The 22628-nt window shown below is 42.5% G+C and overlaps 1 protein-coding gene across 3 annotated transcripts in view; it reads left to right on the top strand.

Annotated features, from left to right (window-relative positions):
• PLEKHM3 (pleckstrin homology domain containing M3) overlaps positions 1-22628 on the top strand; it is a 1064501-nt gene that overhangs the window by 468491 nt on the left and 573382 nt on the right. For all 3 annotated transcript variants that reach the window (XM_069615595.1, XM_069615596.1, XM_069615597.1), the window contains exon 5: positions 4302-4495. In XM_069615595.1, coding sequence (XP_069471696.1) covers positions 4302-4495 — 194 coding nt within the window. The remainder of the gene's footprint in view (positions 1-4301; positions 4496-22628) is intronic.

The raw sequence follows: 22628 nt of genomic DNA, 5'->3' as shown, positions 1-22628 counted from the left end.
GTAGCCTTTGCGTGCCTTGAGGCTCAATCACAAAAATAATTATTGTAAGCAAACAAATACGTATAACCAATGCACATTAAAACGATGTAATTGTTTGTGATCACTCCACACACAACACACAAGTTATGCTCTTTTTTTGTTATACCTGTGAGAAACCTTGAGGGTATTCCCCCAAGCCGATCTCAAGAATCCCTTATTCAGGTGGCCTGGGAAGGACCGATGCTCTCAGACTTCAACTCTAAGGGCAGATGAGCTAAAGAGGATCACCTGGATGGGGGGAGCCCAGGATTATGCTCGAGGAAATGCCCCAGGTGAGACGCTGTATTATAGCGAGGAAGAAAGAGAGGAAGGCGAGATCCCTTAGGCCTTTATGGGCTGTGCGACATCTAGCTCCTTTCCTCCCATTGAATCTCTCCTGCCCAGATCCAATGACCCATTCGTCTATAACCAATCTCCTAGGATCCCAAACCCTGTTACACCCAGAAATTATCTCTCCCCCAATCCCTGTTTTTCTATTTTCTATCCAAATACTTTCCATCGTTCTTCTCTACTTCCCTCTGATTATTCTTTCCCAAACACCATGACAAAACACTACCACTCCCACAATCACCCCTATTCATTTCATGATCATAATCCCGTTGGTCTCCCAAACTCTACCAATCTCACCCTTCTGAGTTTACATATAACACCTTTTCCTCGTTCTACCCTGTAGCATACTCAAACACTATGACCCCTGCCCCTTTTTCAACATGAACACTTTCACCCATCGTGAAAGACGATGGACAAACGCCACAACCATTTACCGGATATGTCCCAACACCTGGGTCAGGCAAAGTCAGGCAACTGACCAGAATCACACTCGCCTGACGGCCCTTTCCCTTCCCCACAGAGATAAAAGGTGGAGTATGATGGCACAATACGAGCAAGGCAGACTGTATGATGAGAGAGCTCACTCAGCACGGCAGTTCAAGAGAAGGAGAAAGATGGCGCGAACCGAGAGGGTGACAAGGAGAGAAGTGACCTTGCCCTTTCCAAGCCAGGCCAGTGAAACCTCCACAAAAGGAAACGTAAGACCGCAAACAATAGCCAGCATGTGTTGCCGCAGATGTCAACAGTAGACATGGCCCTCGTCCACTGATAACAAAGCCGAGGGGAGACTCTTGACATCATGGTACCGGCCTTGACTCCAGAGAATAGAAAAGCCGAGCGGTTCATCACAGCCGGAAGGTCAAGAGGAGAACCGATAAGAAACTGAACTTTGTTTGAACTAAAGTAGCAACCACGGCTAATTGAAGGAAATCCAAAGAACTGTTATTTTGATATGAGCGGGGAAAGCCTGCTAGCGGGGAGTCGGGCACCACGCAGGTGCTTGCTTGAGAAACTCTGGGCGAATACCCTATGTTTGAAACTATCGTTAACAGAAAGCCTTGGGAACAGGGCAAGAGACTTGTGTCAAAGTGGTCATACGGGGGTCTAGCAAAATCCTCCGTACAGTCGGAAGTCTTTGACCGGCAAGTGAAGGTGAAGCTAATGGAAGTGAATCCCACATTTTGTGAATTGCAAAAGTTGGCAAGAGTGAACCCGATGGAGGGATGCTGATAGACTGAAGTCCCAATATACAGTGTGTTAACAAGAGTGAACCCGGCAGAGGGATGTCCACAGTGAACTGTTTAAAAATGTATTAAGATTTGTGACTTGCACAGATGAAATTGTGTCGAGGCTGACATTCGAGAGGGGTCTGAGCACGGAAGAGGGGGACCCAAAGTTGAAGAACCATCACTCTAAAAACAAGTAAAATAACTTTTATTTTTGCTATTTTTAATAGATCAGGCCCTTGGAAGCAACATATTGAAAAAATCCAAAGGTCCCAATATCGAAAATAACTTTCTGGGGATCTGCGCCCAGAAGAGGGGGATGCAGGGGTTAAAAGGCATCACCCTATCTGCAAGCAGAAGCAAACTTTTGTTTGTTTTCCGAACACCTCAGATTCTTGTAGGCAAGAGACTTTTTTGTAGAAAAGAGACTTAACCACCAAAGGCCCTGATAGTTGAAAGCAGAACTGTTAGCTCATGCTGGGAAAGCTCAAGTGTGTGCTGTGCTCCGGAGTCCTACCTTCTCCCGTGCTCAAAACGTGGGGAAGGGAGACCCCCACTACCTCCGGACTTATTATTTGTGAACACTTCTTTCTTTCCTGTGAACCTTAACCCACACTCATTGGCTGTATATAGCTTAAGGATTGGCAATAGGTTTTTCTTCGTATAGGCCCTTTTATGTGACAAGACACCACTAGGACTGTCTTATTATTATTTGATGGTCGTAGCTTCCTTCCATCTTAGATTTAGGTTTAGATTAGGTGTTTTTCCAAACTGTATATACAGTTTAATAAACACCCTTGAACTGTGATCACTTGTGTCTGTCTTTACTGTTGCCTCCATGAATTTCTTACCTACCTTTAGAATATGATAGCTTTGATTGTAGTCTGATGTGGAAACAAAACTATTTTTAATGAGTCCCTAAAGGGTAACATGTCTTTGTGGTTGCTGCTTTTGCTTGAGGATCTAGATTTCTAGAACATAATGTCCTGTGAATAGTGATGCTGTTTTGAAGTAAAGTAATTGACAGCAAACTGAGCTTAAGTGCACCATGTCAAATTGCATCTTACAAAGCAGTATGCGTTTTATCCTGCATGAAAATGTCTCATAAAAAGATATAGGGTGGTCAATATGAGTTCACAAAACTCTATTAGGGGTAGCATTACGAAGGTGGTGTTCAGTTTTGGGCACTATGATTGTGGAAAGGTTAATGAATGGACCAGCTAAAGGGTTAAAGGAGAAATGTATCGACGTTAAGACTAGACGCTAAATTTGAAAGGTTAGGAGAAAATATCATTAGCCAGAAATTCCAAGGTTCAACAGGTGCAAAGTAAAAGTGGATTTACAGAGCTCTTCTAGTGGCTAAGAAACAGATATAATTTTTTGGGAAAAGTAGTGCTAAGCCTTTCCGTGACAATTGGTTTCATAGTTTGGCTATCCTTTCAGCTATATAAAGTCTCTTATCAAAGACAGGGTCTGATGGATAATTATATAGAGATGTAGGATGTTTTTAATGGACTTTATGGAAGAACTTCTTAAAAATTGCACCTTGTCATGAATTTGATGTTGCAATACCTGTCTCCCCTTGACTCCTTACCCCTTCCTTGATACCTGTTATGTCTGGGATAGACGTCTTGTTTTAAACCATTCTTAGTTAAATTTAAAACTCAATAAGTTTGTATAATAAAAAACAATTACCCAGTTATAATATAGAAGTTAGTCATATCCAGAGTTAGACAAGAGGTTGATCTGTCACAAAACAATATAGAGAGTCCATTTAGACATATGTTCTGGCTGGAGGAGGGAAAAAAGGCTTATTCGATGTTGAGCACCAAGAGGCTTCCAAATGGGGTTGCACAATGCAAGACCCCATTACCTTAAAATATTCCTCTGTAAACCAGTTTTCTTTTGGAATAAGCATCCTTCTGAGGTAGGACTTTTGACATACATCAATTTTAAGTGTAGGTTAGATATGTTCTTAGGCAAGCATGTCCTAGTTAGGTAGTTACTATGTCTTTGCTACAAATAGTAGCCCAAATAAAACATTTGGCACTGTTAGTCTAGGTTTAAAATCACACAAAATGTAGGTTTTGATAACTTTTAGTGGACTAAGTGATAATATTTTGCAGAGATGGAACAATGCATGAGCTTTTGATGTCTCGTAGACTTCATCAGATGATGCAGAGTGTAAAATTCCTCTTCGCACTCTAATGAAGACGTTTATGGGACTTCAAAAGGTGTAAATGTTAGGAAGGGCACACCTGCTACCATTATGTTTTCCTAGTAGTGTTGTCCTGCCCAAGAGCATTGAAGATCAGATCCGGAGAGCGCGGGTCGAAGAGTGATTGATTGGAATGTGTCATATAGAGGTTATGTTATCAATCATGTGTCGGAGCCATAGATGTGATAGAATCAAATGGTAATCCATAACATTTACAAGTGGAGGTATTCCTTTTCTGTGAGAGCATATACCTGCATTACTTAGGTTTGTCTAAGTGTTACATAAAGAGCAGAGGTCCAATAAGGTATTGAAAAACTATAAACAAGTCCTCACTTCTATTTTTTGCCTTCTGCATAAGTGAAACCTCCTTAGATGACCATGAGTACCATTACCAGCTTTTTTGATAATTAGCAAAAGCTTTGTCTTTGGGTGGGGGGGGGGAGAAGAGGAAGGATATGTCTAACATCCTGAACTCCTTGAACTTTCAGGTGTCCAAGCAGGCGAAGGAATTCCTGGAGTATGTGCATGAAGAGCCACTGATTGATATCCAGCATGAGAATCCGATGCTCTACAGACACGTGGAGCCGCTGGCTACTGTGCTACGTCTGAGACAACAGCTGAAGTCTTTGCGTGCCTACTTGTTCAGCTGTAGAGCAGTAGTGGCAGAGGACCTTCGAAGGAGGTAAGGGGACAATACATCCAAGTGTGGAGATTATGATTGCGAAAGCTATTCCAGCTTCTTTTCTTTCCTTTTTGATTGTCTGTTTTACTGTTTTTGGGAAACAAAAAATAAGTGTCTGTTAGAACCAAAGTTTAGGTCGTGCATAGGTAGCTGGCTTGGCAGCTGGAAGCTGTGTCTTCACACAAAATCTAAAGTTGACAGACGGCGCGCGGTCCATATACTGGTTTCCCTAGAAACAAACTGACAATTCGAGGGAACCACAACTGTCTTTGCTGTGTTTATGTAAGATCTTCAGATACAGAGAAACATGCATGTACCCTTCTCTACATGGCTTACGGCTGTATGAAGAATGATGTTTAGCCCTTGAGTAATTTGCTCCCTTATTTGGCTGGTACCTGACATATTGGGCAGTCAGAATTAGAGAAACAACAGCATTGGAGCCGCTCACCATTATCTTGCGGGATCTTTGGGGGATGGAGGAATATGTCCTGAAGAAGGCTGGGTTGATTGCAGTACATGTTGTATAAAAAGAGATGCCTTTGAAAAAAGTTTTGTTTGTTCAAATTCAGTTCATATAGGTGTTATAATATCGTTTCCACAATGTACAGAGTAGTGGCTCACAGCATTAGTTAAATTGGGTGATGGGGGGGCGGGGAACGTTTGGGGGTGTGGGGGACGTTGGGGGTGTGTGTGTGTGTGTGTTTGTTCTCTGGTGGTGAACATTTCATTTTGATCAGATAAATCCATCAGTGGGACTAGTTTTCTTCCGGAATACCTTTAGTCAAGCAATGTTTTAAAGCAACAGATTATTAAACTACCATCCACCCCAAGCCAAATACTTTCATAATCCTTTACTCTATAGGAAGCACCTCTAACTATGTATGGCTCTGGATTTGTGTTTAGGGGCATTCATATAGATTGCATTTGCACAGTTGTACTTGGCTCCATTCACTTCCCTATCAATTACAAGATGCTCCTCACTAACTCTTTTGAACAGTTTGATGTAATAGCTCATACTGCTAATCACTGTTTATCCGGGAAGATGTGTAAATTGAAGTCAAACAATACCCATAAGTATGAAAGATGTTAAATATAACTTGTGAATCCAATAACACAGAAGAATAATCGGAATCCCCTGCCCTTTTAGGGAAGCGTGAATGTATCAAAGTAAGCTCTGTCTTATTACTTTCAAAACTCAGCCATTATAATTCCGTCCAGTTTTTAATAATTCCAAAGATGTTTGCTAAATGCTCATCGGCATGCCGAGCATCCTCAGTCAACTTAATAAATAACCGGGAGTCACTGGCATAATAGTGAAAACCCACCATTATTGTGTGCGCGAGATCATGAAAGAGTGTAGTGTACATATTGAAAGGTAAAGGAGATAAAAAAGTAGCGTGAGGAAGCCCAAAATGTGTACAGGTAAGCTCTGAAGTATATCCATCTATTGTAACATAGCTTGCTAGTTTTGTAAGAAAGGACTGGGATCATATTAATGCTTTATTCGATAGGCTGTCCACATAACTCAATCTATACAATTTGTGTTCATGGTCAAGAGTGTCAAATGCTGCAGACAGATAAAGCAAAAGACGTAAGGAGTTTTGGTGGTATCAGTATTACACAGAGGTTCCTCACCATCATCGACTAGAGCAATTTCTATTCCTCTGCCTAGTCGAAAAAATGTTATTGCTTTTTATAGAGTTTTAAAGGTGAAATTCTAGATTAGATATAGGCCTATAATTTCATGGTATTTCACAGATTTGAGTGATGTTTTCTTGAAGGGGTTAACCCAGGATTGTTTTAAAAGACCTCGATGAAGGGAATCCTTAACAAAAAAGTCAGAAGGCATTCCACACATTACTTAATAATATTCAACGGGCATGCGTTTTAGAGGTATGAGAGAGCTGGTTCATTTTTGTAATATATTTCCAACCTCATCCTGCAAGATCTTCTGGTAATTAAAAACTGGTGATTGCTGCAATAATTGCTTATTAGACAACATAAAAAAATCATCAGAAGATTTATGTTCCTCAATTGTAGATCTGATTTGAAAATGTTTTAATTGAAAACATACTGAATATTCTAGATCCATTATTTTGAAATATGTTTAGACAGTTTTGCAGAAGCTTTCCTTTTCAACAGTTGTAATGTTTTTAAAATGTGTTTATGTGAATTAATTTTATGTGACCTTCACTTCATTTGAAAATAGATTTTTATTGGCATGGACAATTTCCAGCTTATAGTCAGTCCTTCCAGGTGGCCTTGAGATTTAATGTGTTGGCTTCTGAGTGATTTTTGTAACCACTTCCTGGGGGCTTTCCTAACAGAAATGAACGTAGGCCAAAGTTATGGAGTGCATCATTGCTGATGTAGAGGTGATTATGTGGCTTTTATTATTTTTAGTGGCACAATGTTGTTTGTAATAACTGTAATTAGGCTTTTATATCATTCAATTCTAACTGGGAGATATTAAGAATCAAAATATGAAGAAGCCTTAGGGAGAATAATTCTTCTAGTTGTTTTGTTGGCCGAATACTTTTGTAAGTGTTATAGTTTTTCTTACAGAAAGGTTTAACTGTCCATTGCACAATGACCTGAACAGCCCAGCAATATGGGTGTAGATATATTAAGTTCAGTATTTGTTTGTATTGTCCACTCCAATGCATTTGGCCTGTATCATGATAAATGAAGCCCATTGGTCTCTGGAGGATAGCTCAGGGGCAACGTGCTCGCCTTGCAAGTGAGACGACACGGAGCAACACTGGTTCGATCCCCGGGTCCACGCTTAGAAACCTCATGGTATTAAGCGCGTTATAAATAACCTATCATATCATATCATATCATTGGGCCTAATTGGTTTAATATTTCTGATACATAGGTGTCCCTGGGGTTATTAGCCATATGTTAAAATCACCCGAAACACTTGTTAGAAGAGGTAATCTGTGATGGTAAAAGGACATTTATCTGTCCCGAAACTCTCCTTTGTCATTATTAGGGGTCTGGTACAGTAGCACAGAAGTACGTTTATCAGTTTTGAATAATAACTTGGTTGTGAGTATTTCACATGTTGTCAGACAGTATGAATTAAATTATTGCAGATTAAGATAATCTTCAGAAATGTTTTATAAACCTCCTTTCTTTTGGTCTATCACCATCACTTAAAAGATATCCATGGGGTTTTAAACAGACCGGAAGAATCAGACAACCAAGGTTCTGTTAAAAACAAAATCTCTACATTGTTAGTGATAATAAAATAATGTTTAGTCATTGAAGTGATTACTGCACAATCTGCATATGTTAGTGAACATGCTAATACAAAGCCAAAGTTAATGTATGTTGAGGGCATGTGCACAAAACAGGGTGTAAAATCCTGTTTCATTATGAGGTTTTTACACATTTACTCCACCGGCAGACAAAGGTAACGTAACTGTAAAGATGTAAGCATATTGCTCATATAGTTTCATATGCTAGCACTGTTAAGATTGACACCAATTTCCAGAGCAAGTTTAACATGACTGCATACTTTCAAATGATGGGTCACTGGAAGGATTGACAAAGGGACATCATTCTGTGCCCTCCGTTCACCGGTCAGGCAGGCACAGTGCTTTGTGCTGATGCAAGTTCTTTGTGCATGTCCTTACCTCCTTGAAGTGGAACTGGCTGCATTTTTACAGAAAACGTCCCTCCACATTCTGCTCTCCCTCCCCGATTGTCATCCCCACCCCAGCACTTATGGCACTAGACATTTGTACCATTCCAGTGCAGTTTAGATTTCGTTCTTTCACTTCACTACTGCTCAATACTGAGGTTAAGTTATTTTCTGTTTATTGTCCTCCATAATATCTTTTTTTTTTAAAATATATTTTTATTTTATATATAAACCAAACAACAATACAACTGAACATAAATAAACACATTTAACAACAAAAAGCACTGCAATCCCCATCCCTCCCCCCTATGAGCCTGTATGGTGTTTGCCATCGGTATCCGCTGTGAACGGGGGGGCGTCATCGCTCTCAGATTCAGTTGGAGCCGACCCCGTTCCGAACAGTTCAGCTATCAACAATTTCCATGCCGCGAGGGAGCACATTTCCTCCTCCTCCCCTGCAATACTGGTATCCCGCCACACAGCCGTCTCGGCCTCCGCCCATTTCTGGAGATCCCTCCACCAGACCTCCATTCGTGGCTTATGACACTCCTTCCATCCCATGGCAATCCTACGTTTAGCAAGCACATAAGCCAAATCTTTCAATTTCCCGACATGTCTAAGTTTACGCGCTCTGGGATATCCTCCCAATAAGCAGGCCCAGGCCGAATCCACTTTGAGCGTGACACCCTTTCCTGCCAGCTTCTGCGCCACTTCACCCCAATAGCCTGCAATTACTGGGCACGCCCAGAACATGTGTATCATGTCTGCATTCTCCTCGTCACACTTGGGGCACGCCTGGCGTCCAACATCCCGAAATTTGGATATTCTCAGGGGGGTCATGTATGCCCTGTGCGTTATGTAAAGCTGTATTTGCTTAAACCTGGCGTTTCTCGATACTCTTTTATGGTACCCCAGGGCTCGCTCCCACAACCCGTCTGCCATCGGGGCCCCCATCTCCGTTTCCCATTCCAGTCTCAAGTGCACTAAATCGCTCCCAACCTTCGTCATCAACATCTCGTACAACCTAGAGACCTCATGCCCGCCCTCAGATGTGTCATATAGTATCTCCACCGTGGCGTCCGGTTCATCGGCCAGGGTAGTTTCGGGCCACCTATTCCGGATCTCCTGCACTATCCTGCGATATGTCATATATTGACCCCTGTGCAATCCCGACCCTGCCTCTAATTCTTCGAACTCCAAAATGGTCCCATCCTGCCAAATATCTCCCATGGTGACCAACCCCACTGACTCCCAGTATATCCGGATGATTACTCTGAGCTGTCCATCTCCCTTCGCCAGTGCAACCAATGGGAACTGCGACACACACGGCAAAGGGTTACCCATCATCCGGCAGGCCCGTTTCCACATGTTCCATCCCAAAGCTAGCATTCTAGGCCGCTCCTTCATGCATGCATTAGTCACCCAGATCACCTCTCGCAGATAAAACGGGGAGCAATCCCTCCCAAACAGCCTGTGTTCAGGGGTCTCGTCGTCAGAGAGCCACCTGGACACATATTGTAGCTGCGCTGCCACATAATAGGCCTCAAAGTTCGGCAGTTTGACTCCGCCCTTCTCGTAGAAGTTCTGCAGCTTCCACAGTGCAACTCTGTTGCGCGTGCCGTGCCACAGGAATTCTCTGCAAACACTATGTAGCCTCACAAAAAACTTCCCAGGAATCATGTAAGGGATGTTGTTAAAATAATGCAGAAGCCTGGGCAGTACCACCATTTTAAGCATAGCTCCCCGACCCATCATCGCCAGTGGCAATCTTTCCCAGAACCTCATGCATTTCTCGATCTTCCCCACAGCAAGTTCAGTGTTATGCTTGTGCTCTTCCACAGTCGTGTGATACACGTCAATTCCCAAGTATCTAAAGGATCTCGTCGCCCACGGGATCTGCAACACTGGCAACCTGTCTACCGGAGACCCCACATAGCCCCCTAGCGGAAATAGAATGGATTTCTGGGGGTTTACCGCTATACCGGACAACCAGGCATACCTCCCCATCACCTCTAAGACAAACTGCACATTTTCTTCTGGGTATCTTAGGTATAGCAGCATATCATCTGCATACAGGGATATAAGGTGACACTCTCCTCTTACATCGATGCCGACCAGGTCATATTGCTGCCGGAGGTAAATCGCTAAGGGTTCTAGGGCCAGGATGTACAACATTGGGGACCAGGGGCACCCCTGCCTAGTGCCTCTGCACAACTGCCATCTCTCTGACACCACTGCACCCGTGCGGACCCTGGCTAGTGGTGCACTGTATAACATCTCGGCCCACCTAACGTAACCTGGTCCCATCCCGTACCATCTCAGAGCCGCCAGCAACCAAGGCCACCGAACAGAGTCGAGCGCTTTAACCGCGTCCAATGCCACTATTGCCATTTCGCCGTCATCACTACAACCCCACTCGACCACCCTGTGGAGGCGTCTGTGGTTGTGAGTAATGTTCCTATTAGGGACATAGCCCGTCTGGTCAGGGTGGATCAACTTGCTGATCACTCTACGCATTCTAGTAGCCAGGACAGCTGTCAGGATCTTGCTATCTTGGTTCAGCATCGACAGGGGCCTGTAGGAGCCACAATCATGTCCCGGTATATTTGGCTTGGGGAGCGGTATTATAATCGCCTCCCTAAGTGACTCCGGCAACCGTCCCATCTCGTACGCTTCGTTGAGCATTTCCAGCATGGGCGGGAGCACTTCCTCCGCATACACTTTATAAAATTCACTGGGGAACCCATCTGCCCCTGGGGCCTTGCTAGTGGGCAACTGTCTCACAATCTCCTTCAGCTCTTCCAGGGTGATCGGAGCATCCAGCTCCTCTCGCTCCTCATCGCTGACCTTAGGCAAGCCTATATCTTCCAGCACTTCGTCTATTTCCTCCTGGCTGCCCCCTTCGCAGTCTTCGTATAAGACCTTATAGTATTCCACGAATGCCCTGTTCACGCCTTCTTGGGTGTCTACCTCCTCCCCCCTTTCATTGGTTACCAATCTGATCGGGGATCGTGGGGTCTCACTCTTGTACAGCCAAGCTAAGAGTCGGCCCGTTTTATCTCCCCCCGCATGCACTCTCTCGATATACTTTCTATAGTTCAAATTACAGAGCCTATCCCAATGTTCCGCACACTCCTGTTGCAATTTGGAGACCGCCTCCGCATCTGTCCCACCCCCTTTCAACTCCTCTTCCAGCTCAGTCTCAGCTCTATGCAGATCCGCCAGGACTCCCCCCATCAATCCCTTAGACTTCGCAATGGCGATCCCCCGCATTACGACCTTAAAGGCCTCCCATAAGGTGCCAGCCGACTCAACGCTCCCTTTATTCACCTCAAAATAAGCAGATATCTCCTCCCTCATATCCTCTCTGAAGGCAGGGTCCTTGAGCGCCTCCGCCCTGAGGCGCCATGTTGGTATACGCGCTTGTGGGGAATACAGCTGCCATCGCATGACCAGGGGCGAATGGTCAGAGAGGACTCTCGCCCTGTAGTCTATATGTTCGCACTCCGCGACTATGTCTGGCGTAGCGAAAAAGTAATCAAGCCTCGTGTGCAGTAGATGCGGAGCCGAATAGTGTGAGTATTGCCTCACGCCCGGGTGTTTCGCTCTCCACACATCTACCAGGCCAAAATCCGCCAGCAGCGTCTGCAATACCTTAGCCGCCGGGCTGGGCTTAGCCATCTTGTCATCCGACCTATCCTCCCTGGGATTCAACACGCAATTAAAGTCGCCACCCCATATCACCGTTCCCCCCATCCCGACACTGAGCTTGGTGCACAGCGTCCTAAAAAATGTCGCCGTTTCCTGGTTAGGCGCGTATGTGTTTACAATGCACACTACTTTGTTCTCTACCAGCCCCCTCACCATAACCAACCTCCCATCCTCCTCTACAACCTCCTCAATTAGCTTAAATGGGACGTGTGGCGCCACCCACACCAGCACTCCTCTGGCATAGGCGGAGTACATTGATCCTACCCCTGTTCCTTTCCACTTCCTCCCTACCAGCTCCAGTTTCTCTCGCTTTAGATGTGTCTCCTGTAGCAGGGCTACGTCTATCTTCTGCCTCTTAAGATACAACATGACTTTATTTCGCTTAAGATAACTGTTAAGCCCTCTAACGTTCCACGTTAATATCCTGAGGTCTCCCATGGCCTATCAGTAGTTTCCTCCCCCCGTCCGAGGCAATCCCTCCCCACTTTGCGAACACCCAATCCCGGTTTCACCCCCAGGCTCATACAAAAACTAAAACACCCCCCCAAGCCCCTACCCCAAACAACTGCCCAGCTCCATCCCTGGATCTCAGGCATCCCTGTGTTCGGTCCTCCTTGGAAAACCCAAATAGAGAACCCGACAGGGTGTCACCCCACTAACAGTGACTAAACTAAACACAAAAAAGGGGGTGTAAAGAGCGGCTTCAGGAGGCTCCTCTACTTCGCAACCATGTCCGTGCTTACGGACCACGTTTCATAACCATTGACGCGCGCATGTTCTCCAGCGAGTTCAATGACTATATTCAAGTCTCAATGTTCGTGACCCGACCGGGCCTACAGCGTTACTTATCTCGTCTTTTATTTTCCAACGGCCGTCTGAACATCTGACTCCTGAGGGCAGTTTTGTGCATCCAACCACTCCATAGCATCCTCCGGGGTGACAAAGAACAGCAGCTTGCCCTGAAAGAAAACCTTCAGTTTGGCCGGATAGAGCAACATGTATTTAAGCCCCGCTTCCCGCAATCTCCTCTTCACCGATCCAAAGTTCATACGACTGCGCTGTACCTGCAGGGTGTAATCGGGATAGGCAGTTATATTCGCCGCTCCTCGTTGTATTGTGCCTCCCTTGCGGAAGTGTTCAAGGATCCTTTCTCGGTCCCGGTAATTAAGGATCTTGGCTATCACTGGCCTGGGCGGGTTTCCGGGCGGCGGCTTCCTAGTTAAGGCCCTGTGCGCTCTCTCAACCGCAAAACCCTGCGACAGAGTGCCTCCCGTGATCTCCTGCAGTAACATGTTTTCGATAAATTCCGTTGGATTATGGCCCTCAGTTCCCTCCGGTAGGCCCACGATACGAATGTTGTTCCTCCGGGCGCGTCCTTCTGCCTCCTCCGCCCTACTCTCCAAATTGCCCACGCGTTGCACCAGGGCATGGAGTTCACGCTTATGCACAGCGCAGTCCGCCGCGGTAGGGCCCATTTCTTTCTCTAAAGTCTCCGTGCGCTCAGCCAGAGTACGCACGTCCTGCCTTAGGAGGTTCACGTCCTCCTGTACTGCCCCAACCTGGAGTTCCATTGCGGTCTTCAGTTCAGCCACAGCGAGCTGGAGCTTGGTCTCCCAGGTCGCTTTCAGGTCTGCGATTGCAGCGAGGACTTCATGGTTCGCACCCCCGGCGGCCATTTTTTTGGCTTGCGTTTTATCTTTGCTTTTGGCTCCGTCTGGGCCGGGAGGCGTCTTAGCGTATTCGTCGAGCGTGGGCTGTTTGGTCTTCGTTCTCAGGGGCTTGTTTGACATGTCTCCCGTCCTACTATCCCTGCTCGGATCCAGGGCAGGGTGTCACAGTGCGCTCTTCGGGTGCCCCATCATTATCGCCACATCTCTGACACAAAGTTCCTTTGTCCTCCGGCTCCCCCGGCCATCTGGCTAAGCCAGGTCGCGTCTCGCCCTTTGAAGCGCACTTTAGGCCATGAAGGGCCCGGGGCTCAGTTCCAGGTCACACCGCACACTCCGGTTACAAAGTATCTTCGGCCAGGCCCTGCTCCCTTCCCAGGTCCGCACCGTCGGACTCGCAGGACTGGGTGTCTTTAATGACCACGATGCACCCGAGTCATGCACCTTCCCCACCACCACGCTCCAGTGCAACCGTCAGGCGCCCAGATCAATCACTCCTTTGTTCCTTCGTTAGGCGGCGGCGGCCATTTTCTCGTGCACTCTCGCCTCCAGATCTTCTTTTAGCTTCTTGTTGCGCTCGCACATTGCAGGCCCGTATCGAAACGTGTCCACACGTTCACCTGAGATTCATGTACGCAGTCATATCAGTCTCAGCCAAATTACATCGGTCCTTGCACGGTTTTCCGTCGGATAATGTACGGATCTTCGGGAGCCCCCGTACAGACACGTCCTTTCACATGGCTTCCTAGCCACGCCCCCCTCGTCCTCCATAATATCTGTTTATTTTTTATGGGTGTATGCACTGCGTGGTGTGATGAATCCTAGATGTTGTTTCTTCTGCCATGGTGGACAACATAGGGGGGACAATGAGGTATACAAATACCCCTCATCAAATTCCCATAACCTTACACACCCCACAGTCCTTACCTTCCCCATGTTATACTGCAGGGTAGACTGCATAATGTCACACCGTGTACTGAGACGAAGAAGATCAAGAGTTACCCATGTGAACATCAAAGTAGAACTACTAGGATGAAGAAGAAGCACTAACAGCGCAGTCTAGTCAATATAGACGATTGAGAGATGCTTACCAGTATAAAGATGGATGAAGGACTTGACGCAAGGTCAAGCCCTCCCTGGAGGAACCACAGTCATGAGCGGTGTACGAGGAAGTTCGGAAAGCAGTCAGAGTAGTACACCGAGAAGAAAGCAAGAAGGAATTAAGCCATCCCTAAGGAGAGAGACCACTCTCCGAGCAAGGAAGAAGAAGCTCCTGCTGCACCTGACCACGGGAAGACACAAGGAAGAAAACCTGCATCCCGAAGCCTCACTTACCTCTGCTGGTTAGCAGGGGAGCTCTGGAGGACAGCAAACACAGACCAACCCCTGAAGCAGACCGCTATTGATTCTGGAGATGTACAAATAAAAGTAGCCGCTTATGCAGATGATGTGCTGCTGCTCCTTTAAAAATGTGGATACCAGTATACAATGCCTTTTGGTGATCATCTCACGTTTTTCATTAGCTTTCTGGTTATGAACTAAACACTGATGCATCTGAAATACTACCTCTCAATATATACTTCACTAAACCTCATATTCATGCTTCTGGTATGAAATGGTGTCCAAATGGGATTAAACATTTAGGTATTCATATTTCCCCTTCTGCTAAAGACATTATCAAACAAAATACAAATATTATAATGTCCAGAGTTAAAGAAATAAAACCAATTTACAACCACCATGCACACCTTAATAGTGATTTTTGATTTCAAGAATTTCAGATTTTGACTGAAGATAGTCAGTCATTTGGTTAATGTGGTTTGAGGTGCGGGGGAGAAGTGCTCAGCCTTGGTATCTAGGATGGTCATTTATGCAAACGGAAGATGGTTTCCTAAATTGGGAAACCCACGTCCCCTGCACACTATCAAAGTAGGCCTAGGCCTGTATGGATTTTTAATTGGTAGAGGAATGTGTCTGTGCTTCTGTAAAGGAAGTACAGAGCATAAGACCTCTTAAGTTTGTGGACAATATGTGTTACTTAAAATTGGTAGGTTTTTTATCCTTGTTAGAACAGGAAAAGTTCTCATTAGTGACCCAATTAATATTTGACAAGTCAAATGTTTATATAGAACAGATATTTATTCATATTAGAAACAAAAACATTCAAATTCAATCTGGCCCAGCGCGTTTCGAGTATTGCTTTCACTCTTCATCAGGGGCAAAGTATTCTTGATTCTTACAAAAAAATTCTAAGAAAGAAGAAATGAATAATCCAATATTAATGATATATTGATAATTCATTTCAATACAAATTGGTTTACATATATAGTTTAAATGGGCGTTAAATATGCCCCAGCCCTTGCCAACATTGTAATGGGAATGTTTGAAGACCTACATATATACCAAATACCTGAGTTTAAGAACAAAATAATCAAATGGTTAAGGTACATCGATGATGGACTAATTATTTGGAACGGTACACCGGAAGAACTGGAGTCTTTACTAAACCAAGCAAATAACAATGAATTTGGCCTAGAATTTATTGGGCAAAGCAGCAAAACGGAAATTAACTTTTTGGATCTAACCATCTTTGTATCCACTGGACAATTACACACAAAAACATTCAGAAAAGAGACGGAAGTCAATTCAACATTGTATGCGACTAGCTGCCACCATAAACCGGTTATCTACAACATTCCCAAAGGAGAGTTCATTAGAGCACGACGTAATTGCACAGAATTATCAGATTTTGAGAGTGAATGTCAACTGTTATCAGACAGATTTAAGGCCAGAGGATACTCACAAAAATCAATTAAAACTGCAAAAATGAAAGCCAAAAACATGACCAGACAATCAACATTATCTCAAAGCAGCAAAAGTACACAACCAGATGATACTATTCATTTTATTACGGCATACTGTGCAAACAACAAAGAAATTAAAAAAGTCCTAAAAAAGAACTGGTATCTATTAAAACTAGACCCACATATCGAGAAACACATACAAGATTATCCAACAATAATTTATAGGAAAGCCAGAACTCTGAGAAACATGTTGAGTCCTTCTATGATGTCCGAAGAGGAGGAAGAAGAAACAAGATCACAAACATGGTTACGTCAACCACAGTCAGGTTTCAGGAAATGTGGCTTCTGTTCGATGTGCCACTATGCACTACAAGAAACAGTTACTTTTACGAACCAAGAAGGTGTCAAAACAAAGATTAGGGAACAAATTAATTGTAGATCCAAACATGTGGTCTACGCAGTGATATGTGTCTGTAATCTGCTCTACATTGGGAGCACCATTCGGGAGTTAAGAATTAGAATTAGAGAACATATTTCAGCCATAGGAAGTCAAGACAAAAACCTCCCGTTATCTGTTCATTGGCAAAACCAACACCAAATGCAAAATAAAAAAGACATTAGATTTATTGGACTGAAAAGAATCAAAATGGGCAAACGAGGAGGAAATCAAGAACTTTGCTTAAGGCAAGAAGAAGCCAGATTAATCTGTCATTTTCAAACATTGGAACATGGATTAAATTCAGACAATGAAATGATTCACTTTTTGTGATGCTGGAGAAGTAGCAGAGAAATAGCAGAAACAAAACCCAAAAAAATGATAATATACAGGACTCTTGTTATGAATATTGCAAATGTTTTCATTAATTACAAAAATGTTTTTTCCTGTTTTCTATTTTGTTCAATTATAATTTGTTGCATAGAAAAATATTATTGAACACTGCAATGTTAAAACATATGCTTCAGATATACACATGGGGAGATCCTATATATGGGCGAAACCGCTAATCAGATGAAAGTTAAACAGATGAGAGAGGCGAAATTAACATCAAACCACAGGTACCACAATGCACTATTCTGAAATTGTGAAAAGAATGTGCACTGTTAAATCATATGTTTTAGATATACACATGGGGAGATCCTAAATGGGCGAAACCGCTAATCAGATGAAAGTCAAACAGATGAGAGAGGCGAAATTTACATCAAACCACAGGTACCAGAATGCACCATTCTGAAATTGTGAAAAGAATGCTAATAAAATATAGTGAGAAAATAATGGTCAATGAAGAAAACTAAAGTTACCATAATGCACCATTCCCAACAGGAAACAGTTTTAGGTATACATAATATAAAGGAAAAATTAGTTACTCCTTTAACTTTAATTTTTGTAAATTTGGACATAATAATAAGTAACAGATCAGCCGCGCAAGATAAATACGGAAGTTTAAATTCAAATCAATGTTACACTAAACACAAATGCAACAGATCATTTTAAACATCAAAAAGGAAAAAAGGACTTACGTACTAAAACTCAGCCCAAAGTATGGCCGCCGAATTTTGTAAATGAACAAAAGGAAAGAGGGACTAGCAATCTGTAACTCTTTATGAACAAGGATTTGCCAGAACCATAACAGGACCCCCGATGCTTGAGGCATGAGCAAGAGAATTTTGTAGGTAAGCGCTTTTAAGGGGTGGAAAGACCACCGCTACAAGCATGCTCAATGTAGAATTCAGCACGCTTGATGCCGAGTGGCATAAACAAAATATATTTTGGTTGGGATTTCAAACTCACGCGAAAGGGTGTTTTGGTAAACACAAATGGGGAGCAAATCGGTTACCAGTCATTGTAACTGAAAAAGTAATTCCTAGTGACCGCTAGAGTAACAGAATGCATGAGACCAAGGATATGTAATGCGATTGGAGGATTGTAAATATGAATAGCACTTTTTACACAAATGCAATGAGAAAGATGTTACTAGTCATGCTTACTAGAGTTTAAAATGTGTCTAAATATATGCAAGGGAATCATGCATAAAGAATCAATCCGATAGAAGGTTAAAAGGCTAATGTTAGCATAACAGAACAACCAAATTTGTTCTAGGTGGGATTTAACCCTGGAACTACCGTGATACACTTCAACTAAAAACTAATTCCCGGAAATAAGGAAAGGGAGATTCGCATTACATTCAATAAGGGTAAGAAAACAAATTCACATGCTTTTCTGACAGCCAAAAATTGTTAGGTCCATGCCATCCCATACTTACTTCTTTTTCGGATTGCACAAATTTAATTTTAAAAAACTAACATAGTCACTGTAATGGATTTATTTTTAACCATTTGAGGTAACTAAGAGGTGCTGCACTTTTAGGTGTTCATGCAATTTGAGAATGCTAAAAGGATATACTACACAGCCTAAGTCACTATTCTAACTACTAAATGTGTTATAAAATATGCTAAAATGCTATTTCATATGTTATATTTTGTGTTTTGTTTTATTACATGTTACGCTTGCATTCAGCCCGGATTTGAAAAAGGCGCCAATGGAACGCCGAAACACGTGTCGGACCCCCGATGCTTGAGGCATGAGCAAGAGAATTTTGTAGCCCGGATTTGAAAAAGGCGCCAATGGAACGCCGAAACACGTGTCATCCATATGGGCAGAACATATATCAAATAAATTAAGAAAATATACTTGAAGAAACTTGACTACGTACTTTTATTCATTTACATCAGAAATTTGGCGCAAAGAGGTGTAGGCACAAACAAACTACTGCTTACTTTACAAACGGAGCTGAGGGACTCTATGTCTCCGTGTTGACCCACATCCTTGCGACACAAGAATAAAATAATAAAATAAGAAAACCATTGCCAACTTTAATAGCACTAACATACGGGTCGCGAGAGTACACCTTATGAGATCCCCACTCAAGAAGTTCCTCACTCAGTAGATTGTCACTAGGGGATACAGTACCACGCAGACCAATTTAGGAAAACGAATTCAAAAAATGGCAGAATACATGGAGAATAGAGAAGAAGAAGCAAACAAACTTTTCTCTGCCAAAGGGAATAACACCCATGCTTTCACTTCAAGTTTTCCGAAAAGAGAGGACCTCAGATATAAATTTGTAAAACTAGAGAGGGCCTCTCGCAAAGAAATTGATAAGTATTGGGAAATAATCTCTCTGAAAAACTATGTATCAAAGGACCAGATCCCAAGAGGACTTCGCATTTTGATCTTTCCAGATTTCAGTAAAGACGATGATAAAGATTTGGCTAACAATTGGGAAACAAACCTCAATCAATGTTCAAAACACATGTTAGAAATGCTAATTGAGCATGCACAGAGAGAACACAGACGAATAACTGATCAAATTGAAAATATAAAAAAGGAAATTAAAGAGGCAAAAGCCTTAGAAGTGACTAAAGAAAAGAACTTTTTGAAAATGCATGAAATTCTCAAAGAATATCAAGACGAGATAAAATTGAGAAAATTGAGAAAATTCTATCGTGATGACAGAGATTACCAAGAGGATAGAGTATACACTTTCCAAGAGAAATATAATAAAATCAAACCAACATCAAGAGAGACTACTCCCAACACTTCACCGTCCAGTTCAGAGGCAGAGGAAGAACCCGAAAATGAGAATGACGTGGAAACAGTATTAGGAACTGCAAAACCGAAGGGACAAGGATTTCTAAATCAAATCAAAAGATACAAACAAGGAAACAGAAACATTCAGACGAAACAAGTCCGTTTTCAGATCAGCAAAGCACCAGACACCTCACAGAAACGAGTCGGAGAAGAGGTAAGAGAGGATCAGGAGGACCCAGAAAATCCAGACGGCTCAGATGCCTATCGACGATTAACACGGGCGGCATCGAAAGAAGCTGCCAAAAAACAACAGAAATAAATAACTTGGTGATGAACATATCGAACCAAATACTAACTGAAGATGAAATTAATGTATTGAATAAAGGCCTATCATTCGCCCCGACAACTGAGTTTGAACCCATAGAAATACATGTGGATCTTTTCAAATTTGTTCGGAAATTAAAACTTAAAAAATTTTTTGCGACTCAAGTTGAAAAAAGGAAAAAAACATCTGAAACCATAACTAGAAGTGATATAACCATAGAAGAACTAAGCGGTATTCACCTATTACGATCCCTACAAGAACCAGGAGACTATCCAATACATCAAACCATTCATGAGTTAGAAATACAGCCAACTCCTTTTTCCATGAAAGAATTGAAACCCAAATCCAGGTTCACACCCCAGCTATCACCAGATAACATGGTGGACGCATTTTACAGAGCCGTCACACAAGATTTATACTACTTAAGAAAAAGACCACAAATAAAAAACAAGACTAATCTCAAAAACCTTACAGCAAATGAAATTCTTGCCATAAGAAAATTACAATCAAATCATCAATTGGTTATCAAGGAAGCGGACAAAGGTGGCAACATTATAATAATGAATAGAGTGGATTACATAAAGATGGCTATGAACCACTTGGAAAATCCAGAATGCTATGAGAAATTAATAGGAAATCCAATACCGAAAATAACACAAGATTTGACAAGCCTTATTAATGCCTGGCACCAGCAAGGACTAATAACTGATGAAGAGCAGACACACCTACGGGTAAATAAACCTACAATTCCAACCATATACTTTCTTCCGAAAGTTCACAAGAAATATGACACCATCCCAGAAGGAAGGCCTATTGTAAGTGGCATAGGTTGGGCGACAGAACCTATAGCGGAATATATTGACAATATAATAAGACCTGGAGTACCTAAAATACAGGCATATCTGAAAGACACAACAGATGCCATTAAAATTGTAGAAGAAATTCAGTGGCAAGATACATACTTATTAGCAACATGGGACGTCAAGGCTCTATATACATCTATTAAATATGAATTGGCCCTGGAGGCAATGGACTATACTTTCAAAAATAGATCTGCGTCATTTTTCAACTCTGCATGCATGCTTAAAGAAATGCTCATGACAACTTTAGAGAACAATGTTTTCATTTTCAACAATCAGTTTTTTCGACAAATACGTGGAGTCGCAATGGGCGTTAAATATGCCCCAGCCCTTGCCAACATTGTAATGGGAATGTTTGAAGACCTACATATATACCAAATACCTGAGTTTAAGAACAAAATAATCAAATGGCTAAGGTACATCGATGATGGACTAATTATTTGGAACGGTACACCGGAAGAACTGGAGTCTTTACTAAACCAAGCAAATAACAATGAATTTGGCCTAGAATTTATTGGGCAAAGCAGCAAAACGGAAATTAACTTTTTGGATCTAACCATCTTTGTATCCACTGGACAATTACACACAAAAACATTCAGAAAAGAGACGGAAGTCAATTCAACATTGTATGCGACTAGCTGCCACCATAAACCGGTTATCTACAACATTCCCAAAGGAGAGTTCATTAGAGCACGACGTAATTGCACAGAATTATCAGATTTTGAGAGTGAATGTCAACTGTTATCAGACAGATTTAAGGCCAGAGGATACTCACAAAAATCAATTAAAACTGCAAAAATGAAAGCCAAAAACATGACCAGACAATCAACATTATCTCAAAGCAGCAAAAGTACACAACCAGATGATACTATTCATTTTATTACGGCATACTGTGCAAACAACAAAGAAATTAAAAAAGTCCTAAAAAAGAACTGGTATCTATTAAAACTAGACCCACATATCGAGAAACACATACAAGATTATCCAACAATAATTTATAGGAAAGCCAGAACTCTGAGAAACATGTTGAGTCCCTTCTATGATGTCCGAAGAGGAGGAAGAAGAAACAAGATCACAAACATGGTTACGTCAACCACAGTCAGGTTTCAGGAAATGTGGCTTCTGTTCGATGTGCCACTATGCACTACAAGAAACAGTTACTTTTACGAACCAAGAAGGTGTCAAAACAAAGATTAGGGAACAAATTAATTGTAGATCCAAACATGTGGTCTACGCAGTGATATGTGTCTGTAATCTGCTCTACATTGGGAGCACCATTCGGGAGTTAAGAACTAGAATTAGAGAACATATTTCAGCCATAGGAAGTCAAGACAAAAACCTCCCGTTATCTGTTCATTGGCAAAACCAACACCAAATGCAAAATAAAAAAGACATTAGATTTATTGGACTGAAAAGAATCAAAATGGGCAAACGAGGAGGAAATCAAGAACTTTGCTTAAGGCAAGAAGAAGCCAGATTAATCTGTCATTTTCAAACATTGGAACATGGATTAAATTCAGACAATGAA

The sequence above is a fragment of the Ambystoma mexicanum genome, chromosome 9 (genome assembly GCF_040938575.1).
Source record: "Ambystoma mexicanum isolate Mex_15411 chromosome 9, UKY_AmexF1_1, whole genome shotgun sequence".
Lineage (NCBI taxonomy): Eukaryota > Metazoa > Chordata > Amphibia > Caudata > Ambystomatidae > Ambystoma > Ambystoma mexicanum.
This window is presented reverse-complemented; position numbering and strand designations above follow the sequence as displayed.